Here is a 27,943-nt window from a genome sequence, read left to right as displayed (position 1 = left end):
CAGTACATAACAGTTTCCAGACCCTTGATCATCTTGGTTGCCCTCCTCTGCACACATTCCAGTTTGTCAATATCCTTCTTAAATTGTGGGGCTCAGAACGGGACTGAAGTTGGGGAATTTGCTGGCTTCCTAACTCCTCCTCCATTGTACCCCCCCATCGCCACCATTCGCTGTCCCTCTGCTGCTTTCCCTTTCCTCCCCCTCCCCATTTTCTTTCCCATTTCATCCCTTTCTTTCCCCACAACATTTATCCTCTCCATTTCGCAGCATCTTCCTTTCCATAGCCCTATGAAACCACCAACCCACAGAGTCCCGCTCAAGAGCTGTGCTGCATGTGCAGTTGTCCCAGACAGGCAAGCTCACAGCTTTGCAAGAGAGCAGCGTCCGTCTCCAGTCGGCATGCCATGGTACAAAGGCGAGAGAGAGGTCAGTTGGTGGAATGGAAAGGGGGGGCCAAGGAAGGGAGGTGAGATGAGCACCCTATCACCACCACAGTTCCCTCTCTCCACCCACAGACACATTACAGTCAGTAAAAAAAACCCAAACCACCTCAAGGAGGGTGCAAAGCAGGATGATCTAAACCACAACAGAGAGGTTTGGAGCGCTGCATTTGGTCTCTGCACCTGATAGTCCCTATCCAGCCCCCTTAAAGGTAAAGGGACTCCTGTCCAGTCATGGCCGACTCTGGGCTCGCGGCGCTCATCTCGCTTTATTGGCTGATGCAGCCGGCGTACAGCTTCCGGGTCATGTGGCCAACATGACTAAGCTGCTTCTGGCGAACCAGAGCAGTGCACGGAAACGCTGTTTACCTTCCCGCCGGAGTGGTACCTATTTATCTACTTGCACTTTGACGTGCTTTCAAACTGCTAGGTTGGCAGGAGCAGGGACCGAGCAACAGGAGCTCACCCCGTCGTGGGGATTCGAACCACCGACCTTCTGATTGGCAAGTCCTAGGCTCTGTGGTTTAACCCACAGCACCACCCGCGTCCCTCCAGCCCCCTTAACAAACTACAATTCCCAGGGAAGGGGGACACCGTTTTCTGGTTCGCCTCAGGCAGCAAAATGTCTTGAGCTGTCCCTGTTCAGTGCCTTTTGCACTTTTACCACAAAACATAGTTTGGCTCTTTTAGGGAAGGGAAATATCGAAATCACGCCACCAGTTGCATGCATGCGTAGGAAAGTGAAAAGTAAGATCATTGAGAGGGAAAGGAAGCAAAACGAGAAAAGGAACACATAGAGCAAAGGCTGGAATTATGTTTCGTTGAGATTCAGTTAGAGGAAGTGACATAAGAGAAGAGATAGTAGAGAGAAAATTAGAGACTAGAGTGCAATTGTGAAACAGAGGGAAGAGAAAGATAAATGTTCAGCACAGATCTTACGAGACAAACTAAAGAATGGTATAAGTGAGAGAACTTTGAAGCAGATTAAGGAGAGAGGATAGATGGGGGGGTGCAAAGAACAGATTTTGATGAAGTGCAATGACCAAAGAATGAGAAAAGGAAAAAAAACGAGGGAAAGGGGATAAATACTGTAAATGCACATGTAAGAGTTGAACCAAGGATGGACACCACCCCTGCCGACCCCCCCCCAAAAAAACCCCCATCCTCAGCTTTTTGCCCATGAAACAGCTAAAGACCAGAGGAAATCAGGCAGACATGGGGTCAGAAAGCAAGAGACCATTGGTGAAGAATATATTTATGGGGTGTGGGAAGGGCAAAATGTAGGTTGAAAAGGGTCTAGGTGGGAGTTGACAGAATTGGATTGTAAACATACTTTTTAGGAGTTTATGCTGCCCTGAGCTCTGTGGAGGAAGGACAAGATAAAGAGAGAGAAGGAATCAACCGAGGGAAGATAGCTGCAAAGGTAGGCTGGAAACCATAAGGGTGAAGGTAGGTGAAAGCTCATTAGCTGGAGAGTGAATAAAATTTTCATTGGTCTTGGTGGAGGGCAGCAAAAGCAGAAAACTGTGTGTGCAGACTTATTTGACTGGCATAATTTGTACAGGCTGCGGAATTCAGTTTTTCTTAGTGTAAAGGTAAAGGGACCCCTGACCATTAGGTCCAGTTGTGGCCAACTCTGGGGTTGCAGCGCTCATCTCGCTTTACTGGCCGAGGGAGCCGGCGTACAGCTTCCGGGTCATGTGGCCAGCATGACTAAGCCGCTTCTGGCGAACCAGAGCAGTGCATGGAAACGCCGTTTACCTTCCCGCTGGAGCGGTACCTATTTATCTACTTGCACAGACATGCTTTTGAACTGCTAGGTTGGCAGGAGCAGGGACCGAGCAACGGGAGCTCACCCCGTCGCGGGGATTCGAACCGCCAACCTTCTGACTAGCAAGTCCTAGGCTCTGTGGTTTAACCCACAGCGCCACCAATTTGGTGCAGAATTACTCAGCATTTCCCCTGCAAAGTACACACAAGGACAAGGGTAGGGAATAGGACACTCAGGTCAAAGTGGACGTGACTTGAGAAGGCTGGAGAGTCTCCAGGAGATGACAGTACTGGGGAAAATGACAGTGTGGGGTAGCGGACAGTGTGGGAATAAACAAGGCTCCTGTTAACATATAAAGATTGCCTTTACTCCTATCCCTTATTAACAAAAACCTGAGCCAACAAAAACAGGAGCCAGCATGGTGTAGTGGTTAAGAGCGGTGGACTCGTAATCTGGTGAACCGGGTTCGCATCTCCGCTCCTCCACCTGCATCTGCTGGGTGACCTTGGGCTAGTCACATTTCTCTGAAGTCTCTCAGCCTCACTCACCTCACAGAGTGTTTGTTGTGGGGGAGGAAGGGAAAGGAGATTGTTAGCCGCTTTGAAACTCCCTAAGGCATGGGTAGGCAAACTAAGGCCCAGGGGCCGGATCCGGCCCAATCGCCTTCTAAATTTGGCCCGCGGACGGTCCAGGAATCAGCGTGCTTTTACACAAGTTGAATGTGTCCTTTTATTTAAAATGCATTTCTGGGTTATTTGTGGGGCCTGCCTGGTGTTTTCACATGAGAAGAATGTGTGCTTTTATTTAAAATGCATCTCTGAGTTATTTGTGGGGCATAGGAATTCGCTCATCCCCCCCCCACAATAGTCTGGCCCCCCACAAGGTCTGAGGAATAATGGACCGGCCCCCTGCTAAAAAAGTTTGCTGACTCCTGCCCTAAGGAGAGTGAAAGGCAGGATATCAAGTCCAAACTCCTCCTCCTCCTCCTTCTATCCCGCTTCCAAAAGAAACTCTTGCCTCAAATCAGAAGGACAAACTTTTAAGGTCTGCAAGGCTTGTGTTCTCTGTGGGCACTGCTCTCTTAACACTCCTCTGGGTCTGCCATGGGCTCCTTAAAGGGAACCTTAGTCGTAATTTCATAGCAGTTGTCCCAAACCAAAGAACACCAAGGAGTTATTAAAGAGTGATATTTGCCCTTCCATCAAAGAGTAGTCCAATCTACACCAGACCAGCCACCAGGCTAGTGTGTGCACAACCTTCCCTCCATCTCAGGAAGTGATAAGAGGACTGTACCAATGGTTATCTCACAAAGCTGAATGAGATCTTCAAGACATCTCATTTCCTGTTTCCTGATTCTTTGCAACAGTCAAAACTGGGACACACACCACCATTGGCTTGGAAGGAATACACTCCCAGAACAACTCAACAACACATTTGATGTCATTGAATTTGATGTCAATAAATCAAGGCCACTTTCAAGGGCTCCATTATATCCTAGTGATAATTATACCAGCAGAATTAAGTGGTAAAACATTTCCAGGGTAGCACTAATGATCAGAGTGGGCTATGGTTATAACTAGAATAGTTTGAAAAGAAGATGAAATAAATGTTTCCATTGATTTGCATAAACTATGCAAATTAAGTAATCTGCAGAACGACGATTATACTGTTTTATAAGTATCAGACCAGGGGAAATAACTGACATGCAATGAAAGGCAAAAAAACTTTGGATGCTGATATTTTGAATTTTTGATAAATTACAACCTGCAAGCACAACACTCTGTTTACTTAAAAAGTAAACTGGATGAATTCAAAGGATATACGGAGCTACAGTCTTAGCAGAAGCAGTCTTTAAAAACTTACTACATAGAGGCCTGTGGCAACTTAAAAGCTAACAAATTTATTGCAGCGTAAACGGGTGGTGCTGTGGGTTAAACCACAGAGCCTAGGACTTGCTGATCAGAAGGTCGCAGTTCGAATCCCCACGACGGGGTGAGCTCCCGTTGCTCGGTCCCTGCTCCTGCCAACCTAGCAGTTCGAAAGCACATCAAAGTGCAAGTAGATAAATAGGTACCGCTCCGGCGGGAAGGTAAACGGCATTTCCGTGCGCTGCTCTGGTTCGCCAGAAGTGGCTTAGTCATGCTGGCCACATGACCCGGAAGCTGTACGCCAGCTCCCTCGGCCAATAAAGTGAGATGAGCGCCGCAACCCCAGAGTTGGTCACGACTGGACCTAATGGTCAGGGGTCCCTTTACCTTTAAACGTTTGCAACGATATATTTGTTAGTCTTTCAGGTGACACAAGACTTTATTGCTTTTGCAGCAACAGACTAATGTGACCATTTCTCACGCTGGTAACTACAGAACTTGGAATACTGTTTTGAAAATCCATACTGTTGGAAAATCCTGCTAGCATGGTCCTAATTTGTTCCTAATCAAAGGGGTTGGAGACAGTCCCAGATTTCAGCCAAAAGAACTCTTATGTATTACATTTATCTTCCAAAGTGGTGTACGCAGTTCCCCTCCTCCCCATTTCATCCTCACAAACACCTTGTTTTGCTAAGAGATGGTCACCCAGGAAGCTTCATGGCTGAGTGGAGATTCGAACCCTGGTCTCCCAGGTCATAGCCCAACACTCTTAACCATTACACCACACTGGCTCGTTAGATACCCTGGACTTGGATTTCAGGTTATCTGTGTTAAAAAATAAACAGCGAAGAGCTTCCTGTATTAAAATAATAATAATCAAGAACTACAACTATTTGTGGTGGACCTGTCCCAAGGTGAAAGACTTCTGGGAAAAGATTTATAATGAATTGAAAAAATTGTTGAAATATACATTTATAAAGAAACCAGAGGCCTTTCTTCTTGGAATAACAGGTTTGGAATTGCCCAAGACAGATGTTAAATTATTTTTCTATGCCACAACTGCTGCTCGTATTGTGTTAGCAAAAAAGTGGAAAACCCAAGAATTGCCAACGGTGGAAGAATGGCAGATGAAGATGATGGATTTTTCGGAGCTAGTCGACCTAACCGGAAGTGTCCGTGACCAGAAGGAAGAGGAGTATCAGGAAGAGTGGATTAAATTTAATGATTATTTAGTTAAATATGTTAAGTTAAATTAACTGAAAACAGCTTGCAGATACTTAACTGGCTTAGGATTTTATTTATGTTAAGTGATGAATTAATAGGTTTAATTTCATAATGTGAAGATCTAAGGATGTTATTGTTTAAGTTAAGTTTTATAAGAACTGTGATTTGGAAAACCGTTAAAAGGACATGCAATGAAATTCAACCAAGGGGAAGTGAGGAAGTCACTTAACAATGTTAATAAGTGTAATTTTTAATAAGGCTGTGATTTATGTTTGTTTGTTTGTTTATAATGTTGTGAAAACCAATAAAAAAATTGGAAAAAAGAACTACACCTATTTGTGTCAAGTTTCTGCACCTGCCTCACAGTCGTGCGGTCAGTTGTCATATTTTCTTTTTTAAAAAAATAATAATCGAGCAGTTAGAACAGCTGCATGCAAGGCAGGACCCTTAGGGAATAGTTCTGAATGGCTTTCATTTTTTAAAGAAGTCAAATAAATAGGGATTCATTAGGAATTACTACTGATCCAGTTGTTACCGTATTGGCCGAGAGGGCAGATATACCTATCTATATCAAGGGGTGGCAGCTTGAATAAAATATTGGGGAAGGGGGTATGTGTGGGAGATGTGATCCACGAGGAGCAGTCAAGTACAACATTCCTTATAATGCTAGAGAAGACATGCGGGGGAATGTTTGGTCCAGCCAGTCAAAACTTCCTGTTCCTCCTGGCTGGAACATCCTTCCTTTTGTTGAAATATACATTTTTTTAAAAACCAGAAACATTTTTACTTGGTATTATAGGTCAGGACATTAATAGGCAAGATGTTAAATTGTTTTTATATGCAACAACTGCGGCAAGAGTATTGTTAGCCCAGAAATGGAAACAAGAAGAAATTCCGACGAAAGAAGAATGGCAGACGAAATTAATGGACTATGCAGAAATGGACAAAATGACAGAAAGGATTCGAAACCTGCGGGACCAGAGATTGACAGAAGATTGGAAGAAGTATATGAATTATTTGAAGAGCAACTGTAACGAACAAATTACGCTAGTAGGACTACAAGAGGATTTGTAAGGAGAAATATACGAAGTGTTGCAAAGTAGAAAAAGATAGAGATATTGGTTATGAGTTTGAAACGTAATAGGAAAGATAAGAAATGCATACTGAGAGATTAGATTGGAAAATTTTCAGACAGGATTGATGGAAGTCAAAAATTAGAAAAAGATGTAAAAGTATGTTTAATTACTGTTGAAAATGATATGTTAAAAAAACTAATAAAAATTATTTTTAAAAAAGGAACATCCTTCCTTTTGCATGTGATAGGTGGGTGTGATTTTACCTGTCCAGGTAACAAAAGGATGAGGCACGCAGCACTCTCTATTTTGGACTTCCTTCTACGTTTGACCAGCTTTTTAGCTAGGAATGCTATGCTTGCTTTTCAGCTAGCAGAAGCACTGGGATTATTCCTCCATATGGGGTAGACCCACATGTACATATTTGTAACTAAGTCTGCCTTCAGGAATCCAACTGTGAACTTCTTTTATTAACTCTGAATAAGAATGTGGTGTCTTTATTCAAGGGATTCAAGGGAACTTACCAAGAAGCGGTGCACTCACATCATTGGCCCATCAGCTTTGGGGATAATTGACTGGAGGTGGGGTGCTGAAGGTACCTTGGCCCCCTAGTACAGCCATAGGCAAACTTGGCCCTGAACGCACTTTGTACTAAAAAAACCCCCCAAAGTTTGCTTCGAAGCAGACGCGCAGTGGATGTCGCCAAGAGTTAAGAGGAAGCTGTCATCCTTACTCTTCCACATCCAAAACATGGTTGTCCAGGCCTGATAGCACAGCAGAAGCATTAGCAAAGGAGAAGCATAAGAGAAAGAAAGAGAGGTGAGTACCGTAGTTGTACAGTGGTACCTCGGGTTAAGAACTTAATTTGTTCTGGAGGTCCATTCTTAACCTGCAACTGTTCTTAACCTGAAGCACCTCTTTAGCTAATGGTGCCTCCCGCTGCCGCCGTGCGATTTCTGTTCTCATCCTGAAGCAAAGTTCTTAACACAAGGTACTATTTCTGTGTTAGCAGAGTCTGTAACCTGAAGCATCTGTAACCTGAGGTACCACTGTAATCACTAGCCCTTTTTGTTGTTGTTTAGTCGTGTCTGACTCTTTGTGACCCCATGGACCAGATCATGCCAGGCACTCCTGTCTTCCACTGCCTCCTGCAGTTTGGTCAAACTAATGCTGGTAGCTTCGAGAACACTATCCAACCATCTCGTCCTCTGTCGCCCCCTTCTCCTTGTGCCCTCAATCTTTCCCAACATCAGGGTCTTTTCCAGGGAGTCTTCTCTTCTCATGAGGTGGCCAAAGTATTGGAGCCTCAGCTTCAGGATCTGTCCTTCCAGTGAGCACTCAGGGCTGATTTCCTTAAGAATGGAGAGGTTTGCTCTTCTTGCAGTCCATGGGACTCTCAAGAGTCTCCTCCAGCACCATAATTCAAAAGCATCAATTCTTCGGGGATCAGCTCTCACTTTCATACATCACTACTGGGAAAACCACGGCTTTAACTATAGGGACCTTTGTTGGCAAGGTGATGTCTCTGCCAATACTTTGGCCACCTCATGAGAAGAGAAGACTCCCTGGAAAAGACCCTGATGTTGGGAAAGATGGAGGGCACAAGGAGAAGGGGACGACAGAGGACGAGATGGTGGGACAGTGTTCTCGAAGCTACCAGCATGAGTTTGACCAAACTGCGGGAGGCAGCGGAAGACAGGAGTGCCTGGCGTGCTCTGGTCCACGGGGTCATGAAGAGTCGGACACGACTAAACAAGCATCTTGGCAGCGCCCCCCCCCCGCCAAGGCGCATGCTCCCCGCCCGGGAGGAGGCGGCTTTCTGCCGCTCCTCCGCAAAGAAGCAGGCTCGGCCGGCAGGGCGCGGGCGGGGAAGAGAGGGCGCGGCGCCCTCCCCACTCCTCTCCCGCTGCAGCGCCGCATCCTCTCCTAGGCAGGCGGCGGGGCTCGGGACCCCCACCGAAGCTGCGCATGCGCCTTGGCCTGTCAGCTGCAGGAGGGCGCGGATGGGGGGAGACTCTCCATACCTGCAGCAGAAATAAAAGCAGGTTCAAGCAGGCGACAGGTTGGGCTTCCAGGGGGCTGGGCCTTTTTTCGGACGCGCTCATAGGAGCCAGCTCCTAGGGGTCGAGGTCCCTTCGCCCCCCCCAATAAAATATTTGAGGGGGCTGCTAGCCCCTTCCCCCCCAAGTCGATGGGCATCGCTATTCAAATAGAGCGTCTTGTGGTCGATAGCGCGGGGTTGGGGCTTACCTTGCTCAGCCCCCCCCATATTTTATTCGAGTTAGCACCCCTGCGTCACATGGAGTGGTACAGTCCTGGGGAGGGGGGCGACGCTTTGCCGTTGGATTTTGCGGCAGGAATAAAGTGGGCCACATACTAGGGGGCGGGGGGCAAGGAAGACGCAGGCAAAGCGGCGGGGAAGAGGAGGCGGCCGGCGGAAGGCGGGGAGAGGAAAGAGACCCTCCCTGCGGAAGGAATGGACCCTTCCTTGCGATTTTTTGTTCTTTTCCGTCCCAAAGGACGCTGGAAGGAAAGTGACGGGGGCGGCTCGGCGGCGCTGCCCGGGCTGTGGGGCGTTTCGCCGAGCAGAAAAATGTCGCTTCCTGAGGGAAAGGAGGAGATTCCGCTCGGCCCCCCTCCATGTGCTAAGAGCCGACCGGCCGTCGAGTGTTTTTTCTGCAGCCTCTGAGGAAAAGCGGGCGCGCTGGGGAGGCCGGCGGCCGGTCCGCGCAACTCCGCGTCGCTCTCCCCGCGCCCTTTCCACCCCCCGGCTCGCCCGCTCGTGGTCCCGCCACCCCACGGGAGCGGAGAAATGGGTTCCCGGGCGAGGAAGAGGAGCCTCTTCTTATTTCGCTCCGGGGAGCGCAAACGCAGAAAGCCCGCGCTTCGGAGAGCTGCTTTCGGGCGGGCGGGCGGGCGAGGAGGGTCCGGGATGCGTTTCCTGAGGAGACAAAGGGAGGCGCGAGCTTCGCGTCGCTCCTGTGCCTTCGGGCTCTCAAAGGTCTCAGGCTCTCCAAAAATGGGTGACCCGGCGAGGTTTCTGCTGGGGGGACCGCTTGGTAACCTTTTTAAAAATAAAGAAAACAACCCGCCCCCCCCCCTCTTTCTGAAGCCCGCCTTCGCCACGCGCCGAGAGGGTCTCCTGGTCTGCCTCTCCCCCGGCTCTCCGCAGCCTTGCGCAGCAGCGACGAGCCCCGTGGGTTTTTGCGCACAAGCGCAGGAAAGCGTTAACAGCCCTTTCCGAACTACCGCAGTGGTGAATGACTCATCCAATCACCGCCGAGCAGCTGGGATCGGAGTCTCCGCGGAAGAGAATAGGCGGTGTCACTTTCACTCGTGGGAACCCCACGGGGGTGGGGGGGGGGTGGGATTCATCATCCCTCAAGAGGGGCGCGGGACCTAAAGGAACCCTTCAGACGAGGATCTCGCGTCTTCTGAAAGGCCGCCATCCCGCACGCGCGCTCACCTTAGATGGATTAACTTAACCAAGTGGACGCGAAGGGATCCGGGCTAGTCAAGGGCGCGCGCGCGGGGGAGGGATTTGCTGCATGTGGAGTCTGGACCGGGGCAGCTCCAGATGTTGCTGGCGTGGCCGATGATCAGTGGTGGTGGGCTTCAGAAGTAGCCCCACCAAACCCTACATACATTGAGCAAAATGGAAACATCGCCACCCGATCCCCCCCCCCCCAATGTCTCAACAAATGAAACTGATTTGTAAAAATTTTACACGGGAAAAATACGAGAGACATTACACATACTTCTGTAGAACAAGAAAATCTTTAATAATAAAAAGAAGTAGTCCAACCACATCTGTAGAGCACCCCTATCCGCTCTGGGGCTACCACAAATGTATCTTCTATATCCCCACGGCAGGAAATGAATTCAAAGCAAAGAATTTGCAAATAAAAAATAAAAAGGCTGCGGATCTGATTTATATCTGAAGTGTGCATTCGAATAAATTGTCTCCCCCTCGTTCACGGAAACCAAAAGTCGCGCATGCATATATATGTATATGTATACATGCATGTCCTCGCGCTGAAATGAAGAATGCAGTTCGTTTGCAGCATTCAGTTCCTAGATCCCCTTTTCCCTTGCTCGAGTGTCGTTTTAAGTGGAAACACAGCAAGTTGCAGCCCCCTCGACCCGCCCCCCGAGCCTTCCCACCTCCCCCCCACCCACCCCACCCGGACAAGCGAAGTCAGTCGCCTTCTTCTCCCCCAGCGAGGCGCCACATCTAACAGTTTGGCACAGGATTTCTGTAAGGCTCAGCAGGAAACTGGGAGCGCTGAAAGGTGACATCAAAGCCGGGGGGGGCAACGAAGCCTGTAGTAATTTGCCACCAAGAGCACCGGGAGAGGAGGCGTGTCCCCCGGCCCGCCACGCCCCCCGGCCCCACCAGCCAGCCAACGAGCCAACCAATGGGGAAAGGGCGCTAGGACCGGGGGGGGGGGGGGGAAAGACCCCCTTGCAAGCGGCAAGCGGCTCTGCTGCATTATAAATACTTCTCCAAAATGCGGCGGAGCTCCTTTCTCCCTTCGCCACCGCCGCCTCCGCACCATTAAAAAAAAAGCTGCGATCGTAGAGCAGCCTCTTGGCAGGCAAGCTTCTCCCCCCCTTTTTTTCTCCCCCCTTTTCCTTTTCTCCCCCCCACCCCATCCGACATTTCCTAAGCCCCCCTTTCCCCCCCTCCTCGGCCGGTTTGCATGCATTGTCTGTCTCCCAAAATGGTTTGTGAGACTAAGATAGTGGCGGAAGACCATGACTCGATTTCAGGAGCCAAAAAGGAGAGCTTGCTGGTCTCCTCGTCCGCTCAGATGTGGCCTTCCTCGCGGGCCGGATCCGGATCGCCCGCCGCGGGGCCGCAGCTGCAGCCGCAGCCTCCGCCGCCGAGCCCCGCGCCCGACGGCGAGGACCAGAAAAAGGGCGTCTGCATCAGGGAGTTTCACCCTTCCGAGCAGGAAGCGGTGCGCCGCATCTTCTACGAGGGCATCATGGAGAGGATCCCCAACACCGCCTTCCGAGGGCTCAAAGACCAGCCCTGGACGCAGATGGTCTACGGGACAATGGCCGGTAAGCGCGATCGCGGTTGCGGACACGGGGGGGGGGGGGGAAGAACCGGAAGCGATCGCCTTAACTCCCCCCCCAACGCATCTCCCGGTGCACAGCAGGGAGGATCGGCGGAGCTCCTTCGCGGTACCGGCAGGAGGCGGCGGATGCTCCTTTCGCCGCAGCACCGACGGCGCGCCCGGCTGCAGCTCCCTCGCCGAGCCGGAGCGCGCAGCAGACGCGCGTGCAGGGGGAAGGGGCCCCTCTGCGGGCCGGAGATGGGGCGTCTTTCCGGGCCAAGCCGGCCTGATGGCCTCCAGATCGGGGGCTAGGCTTCCCCCCCCCCCCATCACCACCGCCGGGCACGTTCCTGCTTGCGGGTGGGATAAAAGAGAGCATCTCCTCCGCAAGGTCCCTCCTGCGGAAGATGCGCGCCTTCCTCTTTACGCCAGCGATTTGGAGTCACTCCGCATCAGTGGCGGGGCAGGGGAACTTGAGCGAAGGGACCTTTCCGCGAGTTTCCTGCGGCTCGGCGCGGAACTCGGATTTCGCAAGTCCTTGCACCTTTAGCCCTCGCGGGGCAGCGTTCAGACGTGACGCGCGCCAGGCGAGCGTTGCCACTTTTCCTACCGCCGGAAAGCCCAGCGAGCCTGCCTGGCTGCGCTTGGGGGGAGGGGGCAGCATGTCTGAAGAGCAGAGCAGCTGCCGGGCAGAAGAAGCCGCCTTGTGTCTAGGAGTCTCGCATTTCCCAGGGACGTGGCTGGAGGCTGCAGACAGGGTCAGCCAAGCGGGGACTGTCGCAGGTTTCGCTTCGCGGAGGTGCAAAGTTGGCAAGCGGCCTCCGGGGGGGGAGGAAGCTCCTGCAGCCAAGAGCATGCAAGCACTGCGGCCCCGAGTTAGCTTTTGCAATCGGAGCCAAATCCATGCACATTCCTTTCTGGCAGGTGTGCTCAAACCGCTACATACTCTGTGCAGGACACGCATCTTGTGGCAGGGAGGGGAGCTCTTTGGCTGTGCATGCCTCCTTTACATGTGCTCTGTGCATGCCTCATGTGGCAGGCGCCTCCCCCAGCTGGTGCAAGAGCTCAGAGAGAGGTGCTTTTTCAGCACAGACCTGAGAGGACACGCTACCAGCCAGGATGCCCGGACCACGATATCTTGCCTGGCTAACTAGCAGTTATAAATGTCCATAGCGATCACTCAAAGTGTTATATGACCAGCAAGGCCAAGTGCTTGCTAGTTAAACAGATCAACCGTGCCCTGTTAAAGCTTATGCACATAAACTGCAGCAAGCACTAATTATCGTTGACTATTCCAGACAGTTTATCCTCCCTTCCACGCCACCTGATTATGAGCAGCAAATGAGCTTGGCTTGCTCATTTCCTTAGAAAATCCAGCCTTGCACATTATAATTTGCAGGAAAGATCTTGAGAAATGGGACCTTCACAGTCCCATTTTGTAGGGGCTTTGGTGCAGTTGTCCCCCCCCCCCAGCTGTCGATTAGTGTCCAGAACTTCCTGGTTGCATTTTCAGTCTTTATTTCTGCCTCCGTTCTACCAGCAATCTTGCCTGCTTTTAATTTTAATAGACATCTTTTTTTAAAAGGAAAACTGAAGTTTGTAGCAAATGGCAAAACTGCTCTGAGGACTGTGGAGGGGGGGGACAGAGGGAGAGAGGAGAATTTGTGATTGCACAGCTTCTGGCCATTTGGCACAGACTTCAAATTGGCAGAAAAGGTTTTCTCTGAGTTAGGAGGGGAGATAACATTTGACAACACTGTTGTGAGGGGGAATTTCAGAACGGATCTACCCCGGCTCCGGTGCATTCAATTCTGGGGGTGCAAAGACTTCAGATGCCTCTGATGACTGGGAAAGGATAAGTGTATTTGCATCCACCTGAAACAAGTAAAAATGCCTCTGTCTCTGAATTACTCCGCAGCGCATGAGTTCAGTTGTGGGTCAGGAAGATTGATTTCCTCTCATCTCTCCATAAAGAATAGTGATAGTCTAATATTGTCATCTTGCTTGTCTGTAAAAATAAGAGGGAGCTTAGCGGATTTCACTTGGGAGAGAATAAATACCACAACCCAGAAGACTGCATTTTTCTCCCGCATTTGCCTTAATTTCATGAGTTCATATGGGAGTCTCTGGGGGACGACACCACCACATTTTATTTCAAAAACCCCCATATGAACCAACCGGGCCTCTGTGAGGCCCTTTAAGGCTTTAAAGCTCAGCACCTGCACTCTAAATCAATGAAACACATAGACAACCAGCTCCAGTTACACTCCGGCTGCATCAGGAGTAGCGCAGTCCCGTTCAGAATAGGTTAAAAATCTTCGCACAAATTTCCAATAGTGCCTCCATCTTATATGGTTCAAGTTCCATTTGTTTATCTCCCTCATTCCTGAATTAATTGATTGTTGCTTCTGTTACCTCCACACAATTTGTTGTTGTTGTTTAGTTGTTTAGTCGTGTCCAACTCTTCATGACCCCATGGACCAGAGCACGCCAGGCACTCCTGTCTTCCACTGCCTCCCGCAGTTTGGTCAAACTCATGCTGGTAGCTTCCAGAACACTGTCCAACCATCTCGTCCTCTGTTGTCCGCTTCTCCTTGTGCCCTCCATCTTTCCCAACATCAGGGTCTTTTCCAGGGAGTCTTCTCTTCTCATGAGGTGGCCAGAGTATTGGAGCCTCAGCTTCAGGATCTGTCCTTCCAGTGAGCACTCAGGGCTGATTTCCTTCAGAATGGATAGGTTTGGTCTTCTTGCAGTCCATGGGACTCTCAAGAGTCTCCTCCAGCACCATAATTCAAAAGCATCAATTCTTCAGTGATCAGCCTTCTTTATGGTCCAGCTCTCACTTCCATACATCACTACTGAGAAAACCATAGCTTTAACTATACGGACCTCACCTTGCCAACAAAGGTCTGTATAGTAAAAGCTATGGTTTTCCACACAATAGAAGATTTTAAAAAAACCCTGAGAGGTGCCACAAACATATGGTTCTTCAGCCCAAACTTTCGGATAACTTCTCCCACTGTTTCCATGTAGATGTTGAAAAGCAAGGGAGACGAGATGGAACCTTGTGGCAAGCTGAAAGCCAATAGCCATTGGGTGGAACATCAGGTCTCCCAGCACACCTTCTGGGATCAGCCTCACAGGTACAAGTGGAACCACTGCCAAAAAGTGCCTCCTAATCTCACCCTTGCAAGGCATCCTAGAAGGATATCGTACAGATAGTCAGTAGTCAAGAAAGGCACTGAATGCTCCAGGAGAATCCAACAGGGTCACATTTCTCTCCCCACCCTATTCACCCAAGTGATTATCTAAAAAGGTTGTTGTTGTTTAGTCGTTTAGTCGTGTCCGACTCTTCGTGTCCCCATGGACCAGATCACGCCAGGCACTCCTGTCTTCCACTGCCTCCCGCAGTTTGGTCAAACTCATTCTGGTAGCTTCAAGAACACTATCCAACCATCTCGTCCTCTGTCGTCCCCTTCTCCTTGTGCCCTCCATCTTTCCCAACATCAGGGTCTTTTCCAGGGAGTCTTCTCTTCTCATGAGGTGGCCAAAGTATTGGAGCCTCAGCTTCACGATCTGTCCTTCCAGTGAGCACTCAGGGCTGATTTCCTTAAGAATGGATCGGTTTGATCTTCTTGCAGTCCATGGGACTCTCAAGAGTCTCCTCCAGCACCATAATTCAAAAGCATCAATTCTTTAGCGATCAGCCTTCTTTATGGTCCAGCTCTCACTTCCATACATCACTACTGGGAAAACCATAGCTTTTACTATACGGACCTTTGATGGCAAGGTGATGTCTCTACTTTTTAAGATGCTGTCTAGGTTTGTCATTGCTTTTCTCCCAAGAAGCAGGCATCTTTTAATTTCGTGGCTGCTGTCACCATCTGCAGTGATCATGGAGCCCAAGAAAGTAAAATCTCTCACTGCCTAAAAAGGTACCCTGACTAATTGAGCAACAATTAATTTCAAGCATTTTATTTAATGCAAGTATCTGCAAAAGTTCCCTTTTGAGGAATTTCCCCCTTTCCTACAGAGGAGAAGACGCTTCTTCCAAAATAATGGCTGCTACAATGACAGCACATAGGAAGCCTGTTTTTGCTTCGGAACAATTCGCTTTTATTCAAATGTCAAATTAGTCGAGTATTTAATCAGCTAAGATTTTGTTTGACTGAACGACAGATGTACTCAGTTTCTTTCCAACCTCAGTTTAATATACTGTTTTAGTGTGGTAATCCTGTTACAGTGGTACCTCAGGTTACATACGCTTCAGGTTACATACGCTTCAGGTTACAGACTCCGCTAACCCAGAAATAGTGCTTCAGGTTAAGAACTTTGCTTCAGGATAAGAACAGAAATTGGGCTCCGGCGGCGGCAGCAGGAGGCCCCATTGGCTAAAGTGGTGCTTCAGGTTAAGAACAGTTTCAGGTTAAGAACAGACGTCCGGAACGAATTAAGTACTTAACCTGAGGTACCACTGTACATGGAAATAAGCCACTCTGAGTTAAACACCATTTAGACTTACTTTCAAGTAAATGTAAACAGGATTGTCCCAGAATGAACATGAAATGCATTGCGCACTTAGTGAGAAAATCATAATGTGTGAGGTTTTTTTGTTTTTAAAAGTATAAACGCTGTGTTTTATTCAAGCAATGATTACAAATATGCCCAGTATTAGAGATGAAGCTGCAAGTACCCAAATAGGTAAAGGTAAAGGGACCCTTGACCATTAGGTCCAGTCGTGACCGACTCTGGGGTTGCAGCGCTCATCTTGATTTATTGGCCAAGGGAGCCGGCGTACAGCTTCCGGGTCATGTGGCCAGCGTGACTAAGCCGCTTCTGGCGAACCAGAGCAGCACACGGAAACGCCGTTTACCTTCCCGCCAGAGCGGTACCTATTTATCTACTTGCACTTTGACGTTCTTTCGAACTGCTAGGTTGGCAGGAGCAGGGACCGAGCAATGGGCGCTCACCCCGTCGCAGGGATTTGAACCGCCAACCTTCTGATCGGCAAGAGGCTCAGTGGTGTAGACCACAGCGCCACCCGCGTCCACCCAAATAGATAATTGGGGCTAAACTGTACACAGAACTAATTGTAGGCCGGAATGGAAAGAGTTAAATTTATACGATAATGCTGAGGTTGCTCCTAAGGGCCTAACTATACTTGACACTAATTTCATTGCTTGCAGTCAGTTTTTCTTTATTTAATTACAAGCACCCTTCCCCGTTGGATAGGCTTGGGGAAAGGCTCCCATTGGCTCCAAAGACTTGCTGCGTGCAAGCAGGAGCGCTCTTCAAGATCCTGGCAAAGGAGAGGAGGGTTCAGGTTTCATTCCCTATATACTACCAAGAGTAATCACGGGGGAGGAAGTAATAAATAACAGTGATATGTCATCATAATCAAGCAACATATAATTAGCCTCTCTTGGAAGTTAAGACCTAAAGCCCCATTGCTTTATATATCTTGGCTAGCTTTAGATGCAAAGGGATGTGTATGTGGGAGAGAGGGAGGTGGACCAATGTATGGAAAAGTGAGCTATTAATGGATACTAGGCACAGGGGCTGTTTGCTCCCTCCCAAGTTCAGAGGCAGTGTGCCTTTGAATGTCAGTTGCCAGGGAACAAAGCAGAAAGTGCATTGCATTCACATCCTCCTTGTGTGCTTCACATAGGCATCTGAAGAACTATGGTTACAAACAAACAGTAGTTTGAACTTGGTAGGCTTAATCCAACAAGTCTCATCTTTATATTCTTACTTAAGTTTTGCATTTTCACAAGCTGATCTCTTCTCGTGTCTACTTTAGCCCTTAGCTTTTCTAGCTGGGAAAGCAGGTAAAGGTAAAGGTCCATTCATGGCCGACTCTGGGGTTGCGGCGCTCATCTCGTTTTATTGGCGGAGGGAACCGGCGTACAGCTTCCGGGTGATGTGGCCAGCATGACTAAACCACAGAGCCTAGGACTTGTCGATCAGAAGGTTGGCAGTTCGGATCCCCGGGACGGGGTGAGCTCCCGTTGCTCGGTCCCTGCTCCTGCCAACCTAGCAGTTCGAAAGCACACCAGTGCTAGTAGATAAATAGGTACCACTCCGTCGGGAAGGTAAACGGCGTTTCCGTGCACTGCTCTGGTTCGCCAGAAGCGGCTTAGTCACGCTGGCCATATGACCCGGAAGCTGTACGCTGGCTCCCTCAGCCAGTAAAGCGAGATGAGCGCCGCAACCCCAGAGTCGGTCACGACTGGACCTAATGGTCAGGGGTCCCTTTACCTTTGCCTCTTGGGTATCAATGCTCAGGGAGAGAGAGAAGAATCTTTGAAGTGACTGGTGGCGCCATTGTAGAAGGTTTGGCTCTTGGGTTCTTGGTCTGTTGTTCCATGATGAATGCCTTCTGGCCAGAGACCAGTTGCCCTTGCCGGAGAGAGGTGTATGTTTGGCAGAAATCTTGCAAACCTGATCAGGAAGGCTTTAAACAGTATCCTGAAGCTGTCATGCCAGGCTTATCCTATATCTTGCTCTCTAATAATAATAATAATAATAATAATAATAATAATAATTAATAATTAATAATTATTTATACCCCGCCCATCTGGCTGAGTTTCCCCAGCCACTCTGGGTGGCTTCCAATCAAGTGTTAAAAACAATATATTATTAAATATTAAAAACTTCCCTAAACAGGGCTGCCTCCAGATGTCTTTTAAAAAGAAGATAGCTGCTTATTTCCTTCACATCTGAAGGGAGGGCGTTCCACAGGGCGGGCGCCACTACCGAGAAGGCCCTCTGCCTGGTTCCCTGTAACCTCACTTCTCGCAATGAGGGAACCGCCAGAAGGCCCTCGGCACTGGATCTCAGTGTCCGGACTGAATGATGGGGGTGGAGATGCTCCTTCAGGACCAAGGCCGTTTAGGGCTTTAAAGGTCAGCACCAACACTTTGAATTGTGCTCGGAAACATACTGGGAGCCAATGCAGATCTCTCAGGACCTGTGTTATGTGGTCCCGGCGGCCACTCCCAGTCATCAGTCTAGCTGCTGCATTCTGGATTAATTGGAGTTTCTGGGTCACCTTCAAAGGCAGCCCCACACAGAGTGCATTGCAGTAGTCCAAGCGGGAGATAACCAGAGCATGCACCACTCTGGCAAGACAGTCTGTGGGCAGGTAGGGTCTCAGCCTGCGTACCAGGTGGAGCTGGTAGACAGCCGCCCTGGACACAGAATTGACCTGCGCCTCCATGGACAGCTGCGAGTCCAAAATGACTCCCAGGCTGAGCACCTGGTCCTTCAGGGGCACAGTTGCCCCATTCAGGACCAGGGAATCCCCCACACCCGCCCGCCCCCTGTCCCCCCAAAATAGTACTTCTGTCTTGTCAGGATTCAACCTCAATCTGTTTCAAAGGTTGCACTACCTTTGAAAAACCAGGTTCCCAATGTTCTGCATTTGACTTTATTCCTGGATTTGCGGGTGGCAGCTGTGACCAGGAGTGTTTCTGCATAGTTTCACCAACTGCCCGTTTCTAGGGATGGCAGACTTGGCCGCAGTCAGACGGCCTGGACCACTGTAACTTGGTCTCCTTTGTCAGAAACTGCTGCTAGGACAAAATGCTGGACAATTGATTGGTGCTGGTTTTTTGGTGTGTGTGGCAGGTATTGCTGTTATCCTACCGTTTGCCTACCACTTTTGTGGTGGCAGGTATTGATGTGATCCCACCGCTGCCACCACTTTTGTTGCAATCACACAGGGTCCCTGGACGTTTGACGGTCTGTTGATCCCTGTGCCACCACTGTGATTGCTTCCCCACTGCCACCAACCCGTTTCTCTTGGATACACACGGAGTCCAGACAGTTGTTAACATTAACAAATAATCAAGTTTACAGTGGTACCTCGCAAGACGAAATTAATTCGTTCTGCAAGTTTTTTCTTCTTGCGAGTTTTTCGTCTTGCGAAGCACGGTTTCCCATAGGAATGCATTGAAAATCAATCAATGCGTTCCTATGGAAACCGCCTTCAGACCAGGTCCGGGGACAGTCTGTCCCCCGACCTCTTCTGAAGGCTGGGGGGGGGACAAGGGCTTTTCTTCCCACCGCCAGCCTTCAGAAGGCTGTTCTGAAGGCTGGCGGAGGGAAGAAAAGCCCTTCTCCCCACCTCCCACCCCGCAAGCTCCGGGGACAGGAGGGCTTTCCTCCCGACTGCCAGCATTTTAAAAGCCCCCAGGACAGCGGAGACTTCTCCGCTGTCCCGGGCAGATTTTAAAATGCTGGCGGGCGGCAGCGAAGGGTTCACTGCCGCCCGCCAGCATTTTAAGATCGCCCCGGGACAGCGGAGAAGTCTCCGCTGTCCCGGGAAGGCAGGCGGGGGGGAGGAAAGACTTTTGCCCCCTGCCGGCCTTCAGAAGAGGTCTAGGACCTCTTCTGAAGGCCGGCGGTGGGCCAAAGTCTTTGCTCTCCCCCCCCCCGCCTGCCTTCAAAAGCCGTCGGGATAGCGGAGAAACACGCTGCGCTTCTCCGCTATCCCGGGAAGGCAGGCGGGGGGGAGCAAAGACTTTTGCCCCCCGCCGGCCTTCAGAAGAGGTCCAGGACCTCTTCTGAAGGCCGGCGGTGGGCAAAAGTCTTTGCTCCCGATGGCCAGCATTTTAAAAGCGGTCCGGGATAGCGGGAAAGCGCAGCGCGCTTCCCTGCTATCCCGGACTGCTTTTAAAATGCTGGCGGTGGGGGGCAAAGCCTTTCGGCCCCCGCCGGCCTTCCTGGACCTCTTCTGAAGGCCGGAGGGGGGCGAAAGGCTTTGCTCCCCACCGCCAGCATTTAAAAGAGGTCCCCGGAGATTTCCCTATGGGCTTTCTTCTTGCGAAGCAAGCCCATAGGGAAATTCGTCTTGCGGAACGACTCAAAAACAGAAAACTCTTTCGTCTTGCGAGTTTTTCGTTTTGCGAGGCGTTCGTCTTGCGAGGCACCACTGTATTTTTATATGCATGAACAAGTTTAAGGTTTCAGTTAATTTTTCTTGGCAGTTTCTTAATCTTAGTTTCTTTACTGACCTATACGTTCCTAACAACTTCAAACTGATTATCCCAACTATCTATCTGACTCCACTTTCACTCTCTCACAACACAACTCGACCAACTCACAGACTTATCCTCCCTCTTCCTTCTCAAACTCCCCACTCTCAACTGACTTCCACACAACTCCAACTCTAACTCTAACTCCTCCCCTTGGGTTCCCACTGGCCAATCACTTCACACTCATTTAACCCCTTCCTTATGACCCACCTAGGAGGCAAATGCCACAGTGTGCCTTTGACTTCTTTTTTGCATCAATTGCACTGGCTGTTGGTCTGTTTGCAAATGCAGTTCAAAACTGCCCCCCAAACTCCAAAGGAACCTTTAATGATGCTGCCCATTCACTGAGGTCATCCGCAGAAGATGCCCAGATGGAAAGGAACAGGGCCTTCTCGGTGGTGGTGCCCAGCCGTTGGAACCCCCTTCCCCAGTATATCATACCCCTGCTGTTGACATTCTGTAATATACTCAATATTATTTTATCTTAATAGGGTTTTTTGCCTGCTGACACCCTTTCAGTTGTTGTTGTTCTGTGTGTGTTTGTTTTAAAACATGTTTGTTTATTTTCAAATATAGAAACACATGGGCACAAATGCAGTTTAATACAGTAAAGCAGACATTAAGTCAGAAGCTAAAAAAGAAAAAACCAAACATCTTTAATAGACAATTCCATGTGGCTGAATGATCCTGAAGCTAGGAGAGATACTTTCTCATATAAATATATAAAGGCTGAGGTTATTTTTGTAGGGGTGTTGCTATTTGCCACTCCATCTATCAGTTATTAATTATGACTCACGCTTTTATATTTTTACACTTGTTTTTTCCCCCGCTGCTCTGGGTGGTTCAGATTCTAAACCAGAAAGGCTGCATTTAAGTTCTTTTAATAACAAATAATTAGATTTTCAGAGGTGTTAGCTCTCCTTCCCAGTTTTACGGATGACGTCAAACGGAGAGGGAAATATGTTGGAATAAATTAAGTGATCAGGATAGAATGGAAAGCTGAGCTGAAACGAACAAAATCAAATTAAACAGAGAAATACAAACTTCTGTGTTATGGCAAAGCAAAACAATTCAGTGCATGTGCATAGGATTGGGAGAGGACCTAGCTAGCTTCATAATAGTAAATTTGAACAGGATCTCAGTTCTGCAGCTGATCACAAGCTGAACATGAGTCAGCAGTGTGATGCAGCGGGGAGGGGGAGGTTAATGCCATTTTAGGCTGTATTAATAGAACCAGGGTTTCCAAGACACACGAAGCAATAGTTCCACTTTATTCCTCACTAGTCAGACCTCATTTTAATTGCTGTGCCCAGTTCTGGGTGCTACACTCTAGGAATGACCTTTGGATATCTAGACAGCCAGAGATGTGCCTAATATAATAATAGTAATAATTTATTATTTATACCCTGCCCATCTGGCTGAGTTTCCCCAGCCACTCTGGGCAGCTCCCAATCAAGTGTTCAAAACAATACAGCGTTAAATATTAAAAACTTCCCTGAACAGGGCTGCCTTCAGATGTCTTTTAAAGATAGGATAGCTGCTTATTTCCTTCACATCTGAAGGGAGGGTGTTCCACAGGGTGGGCGCCACTACCGAGAAGGCCCTCTGTCTGGTTCCTTGTAACCTCACTTGTCGCAATGAGGGAACCGCCAGAAGGCCCTCGGCGCTGGATCTCAGTGTCCGGGCTGAACGATGGGGGTGGAGATGCTCCTTCAGGTATACAGGACCAAGGCCGTTTAGGGCTTTAAAGGTCAGCACCAACACTTTGAATTGTGCTCGGAAACGTACTGGGAGCCAATGCAGATTTCTCAGGACCGGTGTTATGTGGTCCCAGCGGCCACTCCCAGTCACCAGTCTAGCTGCCGCATTCTGGATTAATTGCAGTTTCTGGGTCACCTTCAAAGGTAGTCCCACGTAGAGCGCATTGCAGTAGTCCAAGCGTGAGATAACTAGAGCATGCACCACTCTGGCAAGACAGTCTGTGGGCAGGTAGGGTCTCAGCCTGCGTACCAGGTGGAGCTGGTAGACAGCTGCCCTGGATACAAAATTGACCTGCGCCTCCATGGACAGCTGTGAGTCCAAAATGACTTCCAGGCTGTGCACCTGGTCCTTCAGGGGCACAGTTACCCCATTCAGGACCAGGGAATCCCCCACACCCGCCTGCCCCCTGTCCCCCCAAAACAGTACTTCTGTCTTGTCAGGATTCAACCTCAATCTGTTAGCCGCCATCCATCCTCCAACCGCCTCCAGGCACTCTAAGGAGCGTGCAGAGAAACTGAATGAATTACTTGCATCTGTCCCAACCATGGCGGATCCCAGTGTTGGCACTAACCTTTGCAGGAGGAACACGGGCAGGTGCTGGTGATGAGAGCTCGATGTGATTGGCCTATTAGACAAAATAACCAACAAATCACCAGGGCTGGATGACATACAGACGTCCCTCAGATCAACCCAAGAACTGGAAAGTAGCCATTGTCACACCAGTTTTCCAAAAGGGATCCAGGGGTGTGTGGAATCCTGGACATTACAGACCAAATAACTTAGCATCTGACCTGGGATAACTGGTGGAAAGTATGGTTAAAGATAAAATAGCCACACACTTTTCTGAACGAGAGTCAACGTGGTTTCTGCAGAGCATGTTCTCCTTCATGGAAAGCACGTGTTGCGGTGGGGGAAGCAAGACATCTCTCTGTTGCTGGGCGGGTCAGTTTGGATGGCCACAAATCTTATTATGCACCTCTTGGTTGTTAGGGAGAATTTGATGTTGCAATTTATGATTGACAGACCAAGCGTTTCCGAGCACAATTCAAAGTGTTGGTGCTGACCTTTAAAGCTCTAAACGGCTGAGGTCCTGTATACCTGAAGGAGCGTCTCCACACCCATCGTTCTACCCGGACACTGAGATCCAGCGCTGAGGGCCTTCTGGCGGTTCCCTCACTGCGAGAAGTCAAGTTACAGGGAACCAGGCAGAGGGCCTTCTCGGTGGTGGCGCCCTCCCTGTGGAACGCCCTTCCACCAGATGTCAAAGAGAACAACAACTTCCAGACTTTTAGAAGACATCTGAAGGCGGCCCTCTTTAGGGAAGCTTTTAATGTTTGATGTATTATAGTATTTTAATATTTTTTGGAAGCCGCCCAGAGTGGCTGGGGAGGCCCAGCCAGATGGGCGGGGTATAAATAATAAATTATTATTATTATTCCCTGCACGCAGCGTTGAGCTGCCTCTTTTCGCTGCGGGCATCAGATCACCCGCCCACCCTTCCTATATTTAGGGCTGTTTGCGTTGACCTTGCTATGCCTGTCATGAGGGCATCTTCTTTGGGGCAGGGGCCGGTAGGAATTTTTCCATTTGGCTGATTGGCCGGTTAGGTTGCAGTTAGGCATTGGTTAAATTTGGTTGGTGGAGGGGGTATGGTTGGCTGTGCCTGCCCCTCCAATTCTGCTGCTGCAAGCGTATTCCGTTAAAGCAGTGTTTCTCAACCTGTGGGTCCCCAGATGTTGTTGGACTACGACTCCCATCATTCCTAGCCAGCATGACCAGTGGTCAGGGATGATGGGAGTTGTAGTCCAACAACATCTGGGGACCCATAAGTTGAGAACCACTGCATTTAAGGAATCCAGGAGGTTGCCATGCTCTTGTCTGAACCCCTGTCAAGGGGCTGGGGCCACGCAAGAGCCCCTGGGAGCATCTGGGGAGAGGTGAGGGTCTGGCACCCATCTCTTTTCTCTCCCCAAAATATTTTCCCTTACTGACTTCCGCAGGCTTGCAGATGTCAGTTCTGTCCCTGCCTCTAGGTAGGAACAGATAGTCGCGAACCAATGCCTAAGCAACCACTCACATTCTGTAATCAATAAAGTTGTGGCCAAAAATTATGCCAAAAACCTGAAACAAAAATTCAGTGTGAATTGTGTTTTATTTGAGGGTGGCTTGGGGACCTCAACACGCAAGGGCCAGTCCGGTTTCAAAAACCTGTAAGAGTTCTTGGAGAGTGTCCACAAGCCAATAGCTAGAGGTGATCCAGTTGTCAGTGGAACTCCGCTGAAAGGTGGTGAAATCTCCTTCCTTGGATGTTTCTGAAGCAGAGTTTGGATGGCCATCTGTCATGGATGCTTTAGCTGAGATTTCTGCATTGCGGGGGGTTCGACTAGATGACCCTTGGGATCTGTTGCAACTCTACAATTCAATGATTTTAGAACACAATGGATTTAAGGTTTTCAAAAAGCTTTCAACAAGGTACAGTTGTACCTCTGGTTACAGATGCTTCAGGTTACAGATGCCACTAACCCAGAAATAGTACCTCGGGTTAAGAACTTTGCTTCAGGATGAGAACAGAAATCGTGTGGCGGCAGGAGCGGGAGGCCCCATTCGCTAAAGTGGTGCTTCAGGTTAAGAGCGGACCTCCAGAACGAATTAAGTTCTTCACCTGAGGTACCACTGTACCTTAGCAGTCAAGGAATAAGAGGAAAGTTCTTTTTGTGGATCAGGAATTGGTTAAGTTGGAGGAAGCGAAGACTAATGGACAGTAAGTTATCTGAATGGAAAGTTGTAAAAGTGGAGTCTCCCAAGGATTGGTATATATCAGGGGTCAGCAAACTTTTTCAGCAGGGGGCTGGTCCACTGTGCCTCAGACCTTGTGGGGGGCCGGCTATATTTTGAAAAAAAGAAGAAAAGAGAATGAATTCCTATGCCCCACCAGTAAGCCAGAGATGCATTTTAAATAAAAGGACACATTCTACTCATGTAAAAACACGCTGATTCCCGGACCATCTGCGGGCCGGATTGAGAAGGTGATTGGGCCGGATCCGGCCCCTGGGCCTTAGTTTGCCTGCCCATGGTATATATGTATCAGGTGGTGGTGTGGTTGCTCGAGAGCAAACAGGCAAGACTCCAACCTGTCTTTTCCAGTCTTTATTATCTGTACAAACTATTTTACAGTGCAGAGCGTCGCAAGTCCATGTCTGCTCAGTCGCTAGCAGAATCAGGGAGTGGGCGGTCCTTATACCTTCCCCAGCATAAGAGTCGTGTGACCCCCATCCTTCTCCTCCTCTCTCTCTGCGCAAACCTACGCCGCAACGTGGGCGCTGGCAAAGGGGGACTTGCCTCCCCCCCCTTTGCTCAGGCCCGGTGTTGAGGTTCTCCCTAGCATCTTCTGGTCCCTGCGCCCCTTCCCCACTGGAGGTGGGGCTTACCTCCTCGCCAGAGGAAGAACTGCTTCGCAAGATCTTCAGAGGCTCCCTGTAACACCTCTCGCCTCTGAGCTGATGGCAGTTCCCTGACAATATGCTTTTTAACTTGCCCATGAATTATCTAGAGTTAGGAGTGAGCAGTGAGGTGGCCAAGTTTGCTGATGCTGCGAAATATTTCAGGGGCGTTAAAACCAAAAGAGGTTGCGAAGAACTCTAAAAGGACCTCTTTAAATGGCGGGAACGGGCGGCAAAACGGCGATTGCAACTCAGTGTAAACAAGTGTAAAAGCAGACATGGGGGTGCCTCAAACCATTATTTCACATGTGCAGACATGTGGGGTCTCAACTGACAGTGACTGGCCAGGAACCCAGCTGTGAAAATGGCAGTTTAGCAGCGGTGGGCAACCCTTTTTCCATTGAAAACCTCAGGGTTGAGGGGGGTCATATTCTGGCACAAACAGAGCCATTGATGGGTGGATCTGGAGATTAAAGTCCTTACAGTAGCACCTTTGTTGTTGTTTAGTCGTTTAGTCGTGTCCGACTCTTCGTGACCCCATGGACCAGAGCACGCCAGGCACTTCTGTCTTCCACTGCCTCCCGCAATTTGGTCAGACTCATGCTGGTAGCTTTGAGAACACTGTCCAACCATCTCGTCCTCTGTCATCCCCTTCTCCTTATGCCCTCCATCTTTCCCAACATCAGGGTCTTTTCCAGGGAGTCTTCTCTTCTCATGAGGTGGCCAAAGTATTGGAGCCTCAGCTTCACGATCTGTCCTTCCAGTGAGCACTCAGGGCTGATTTCCTTAAGAATGGAGAGGTTTGATCTTCTTGCAGTCAGTAGCATCTTAGGGACCACCTAAGTTTGTTATTGGTATGAGCTTTCCTGTGCAAGCACACTTCTTCAGATACCTCCGAAAGCTCATACCAGTAACAAACTTAGTTGCTACCCGAAGGATTTTTTTTATTTTGTTTCGACTATGGCAGACCAACACGGCTACCTACCTGTAACTGGAGATTAAAGTGTTCAGGATTGACTAATCTCTCATAAAGTCCACCCCGCTTCAGTTTTCCCCATAGCTCCCAGTTTGCTCTCAGACCCTTAGGGGGAAAGTCTTTGCCGCAAGCTATACAACCACATTTTTTATTTAAAAAATCCATGAATTTATTTTTATCCAGTTGTTCTGAAACTACATAGAAACGAGGGGTGGGGGGCTATGTTAATCTGAAACAGAAGTGGAGGCTCCCAGTTTCCTCCTCACAGCCATTGCGGGTGGGGAATGTGCAGTTCAAAGGAGAAAGCCTTGTTTTTATAACCATTGAACAGGCCTCTGTTTTGAGATGATGCATTTTAAAAAGTAATTGAAGCTAGAAGACTCTCTTAAGTGAACAAAGCAGCACATTTTTTAAACTGTTTAAAAGACCTGTTCTATAAGCAAAATGAAATACATTGTGCAGAGAATGTTTGCTGTATAATATCTGTGACTTTTGGGTTTGTGTTCCAAAATCAACACTGAATTCTCTTTTCTGACAGGTATCGTTTATTTCTCTTCCTTATCTCCATAGTAATGTGCTTTGTTGTGACCAAGTCCTTGCTGCTGACCTGCTGTTTGCCCTTCTTTCTAATGGGTATGAGGTACTACTTCAGTAGAAAAGTTATCCTCAGCTATCTGGAGTGCGCACTGAATACGGACATGTCTGATATTGAGCAATATTACATGAAATCGCCAGGTGAGTAATATGTCCATGGAAGGATCAGTAACTGAACATCTTTCATTGTGTCGTCATGACGGAGGGTTCTTTTAATTGCTAAGAATACGGCAATTTCTTCTAAAGAAGAAAAGTGTTTATATTTAAACAGGATTCCAAAAATCGGTGGAAACGTCTCATCTGTTTTTTATTTGTACTTGGGTTCAAATGGAAGTTTAAAACCTCCTTGGTTTGTATTGTTGTTATATTAAGTGGAAAATATACATAGTTCAGTTTCTCTCTCCTTTCAAGTGATTTGTACGTCTTTCATAACACTAGCGCACAAAGTCTTAAAGAAACTCTCAGGACACAAATCTATGGAAGAGCCACTCTGCTTTAGGCCTGGAAATTCCAGTAGTTAGTTCTTTTGTACATTATCTGTGTTCAGGTCAGCTCCCGCACATCTAAAAGGCATGTGAGCCAGACACAGGGAATATTTATCCATCTATGGCGCTATTCTTTGGAAATTCCTCAACTGTAATTGGGACAGATTTGTGCAACGAGTGTTCAGCTCTCATTCATTGTGGGGATAA

At 48.8% G+C, this 27,943-nt stretch overlaps 1 protein-coding gene across 4 annotated transcripts in view; it reads left to right on the top strand.

Moving 5' to 3' along the window:
* Window positions 1-10,560: 10,560 nt before the first annotated feature.
* The window catches only part of NAT8L (N-acetyltransferase 8 like), a 46,823-nt gene continuing 29,440 nt past the window's right edge, over window positions 10,561-27,943 (top strand). For 2 of the 4 annotated variants that reach the window (XR_008330383.1, XR_008330382.1), the window contains exons 1-2: window positions 10,561-11,446; window positions 27,228-27,392. Coding sequence is in view for 2 of the 4 variants with exons in the window: in XM_053387759.1 (XP_053243734.1) it covers window positions 11,080-11,446; window positions 27,228-27,392 (532 nt within the window). In the remaining 2 variants the exon portion in view is untranslated. The remainder of the gene's footprint in view (window positions 11,447-27,227; window positions 27,393-27,943) is intronic. The other 2 variants (XM_053387759.1, XM_053387760.1) reach the window with 2 other exon arrangements.

Source organism: Podarcis raffonei, chromosome 5 (genome assembly GCF_027172205.1).
Source record: "Podarcis raffonei isolate rPodRaf1 chromosome 5, rPodRaf1.pri, whole genome shotgun sequence".
Classification (NCBI taxonomy): domain Eukaryota; kingdom Metazoa; phylum Chordata; class Lepidosauria; order Squamata; family Lacertidae; genus Podarcis; species Podarcis raffonei.
The sequence above is the reverse complement of the archived record's forward strand: the minus strand, read 5'-3'. Positions and strand labels throughout refer to the sequence as shown.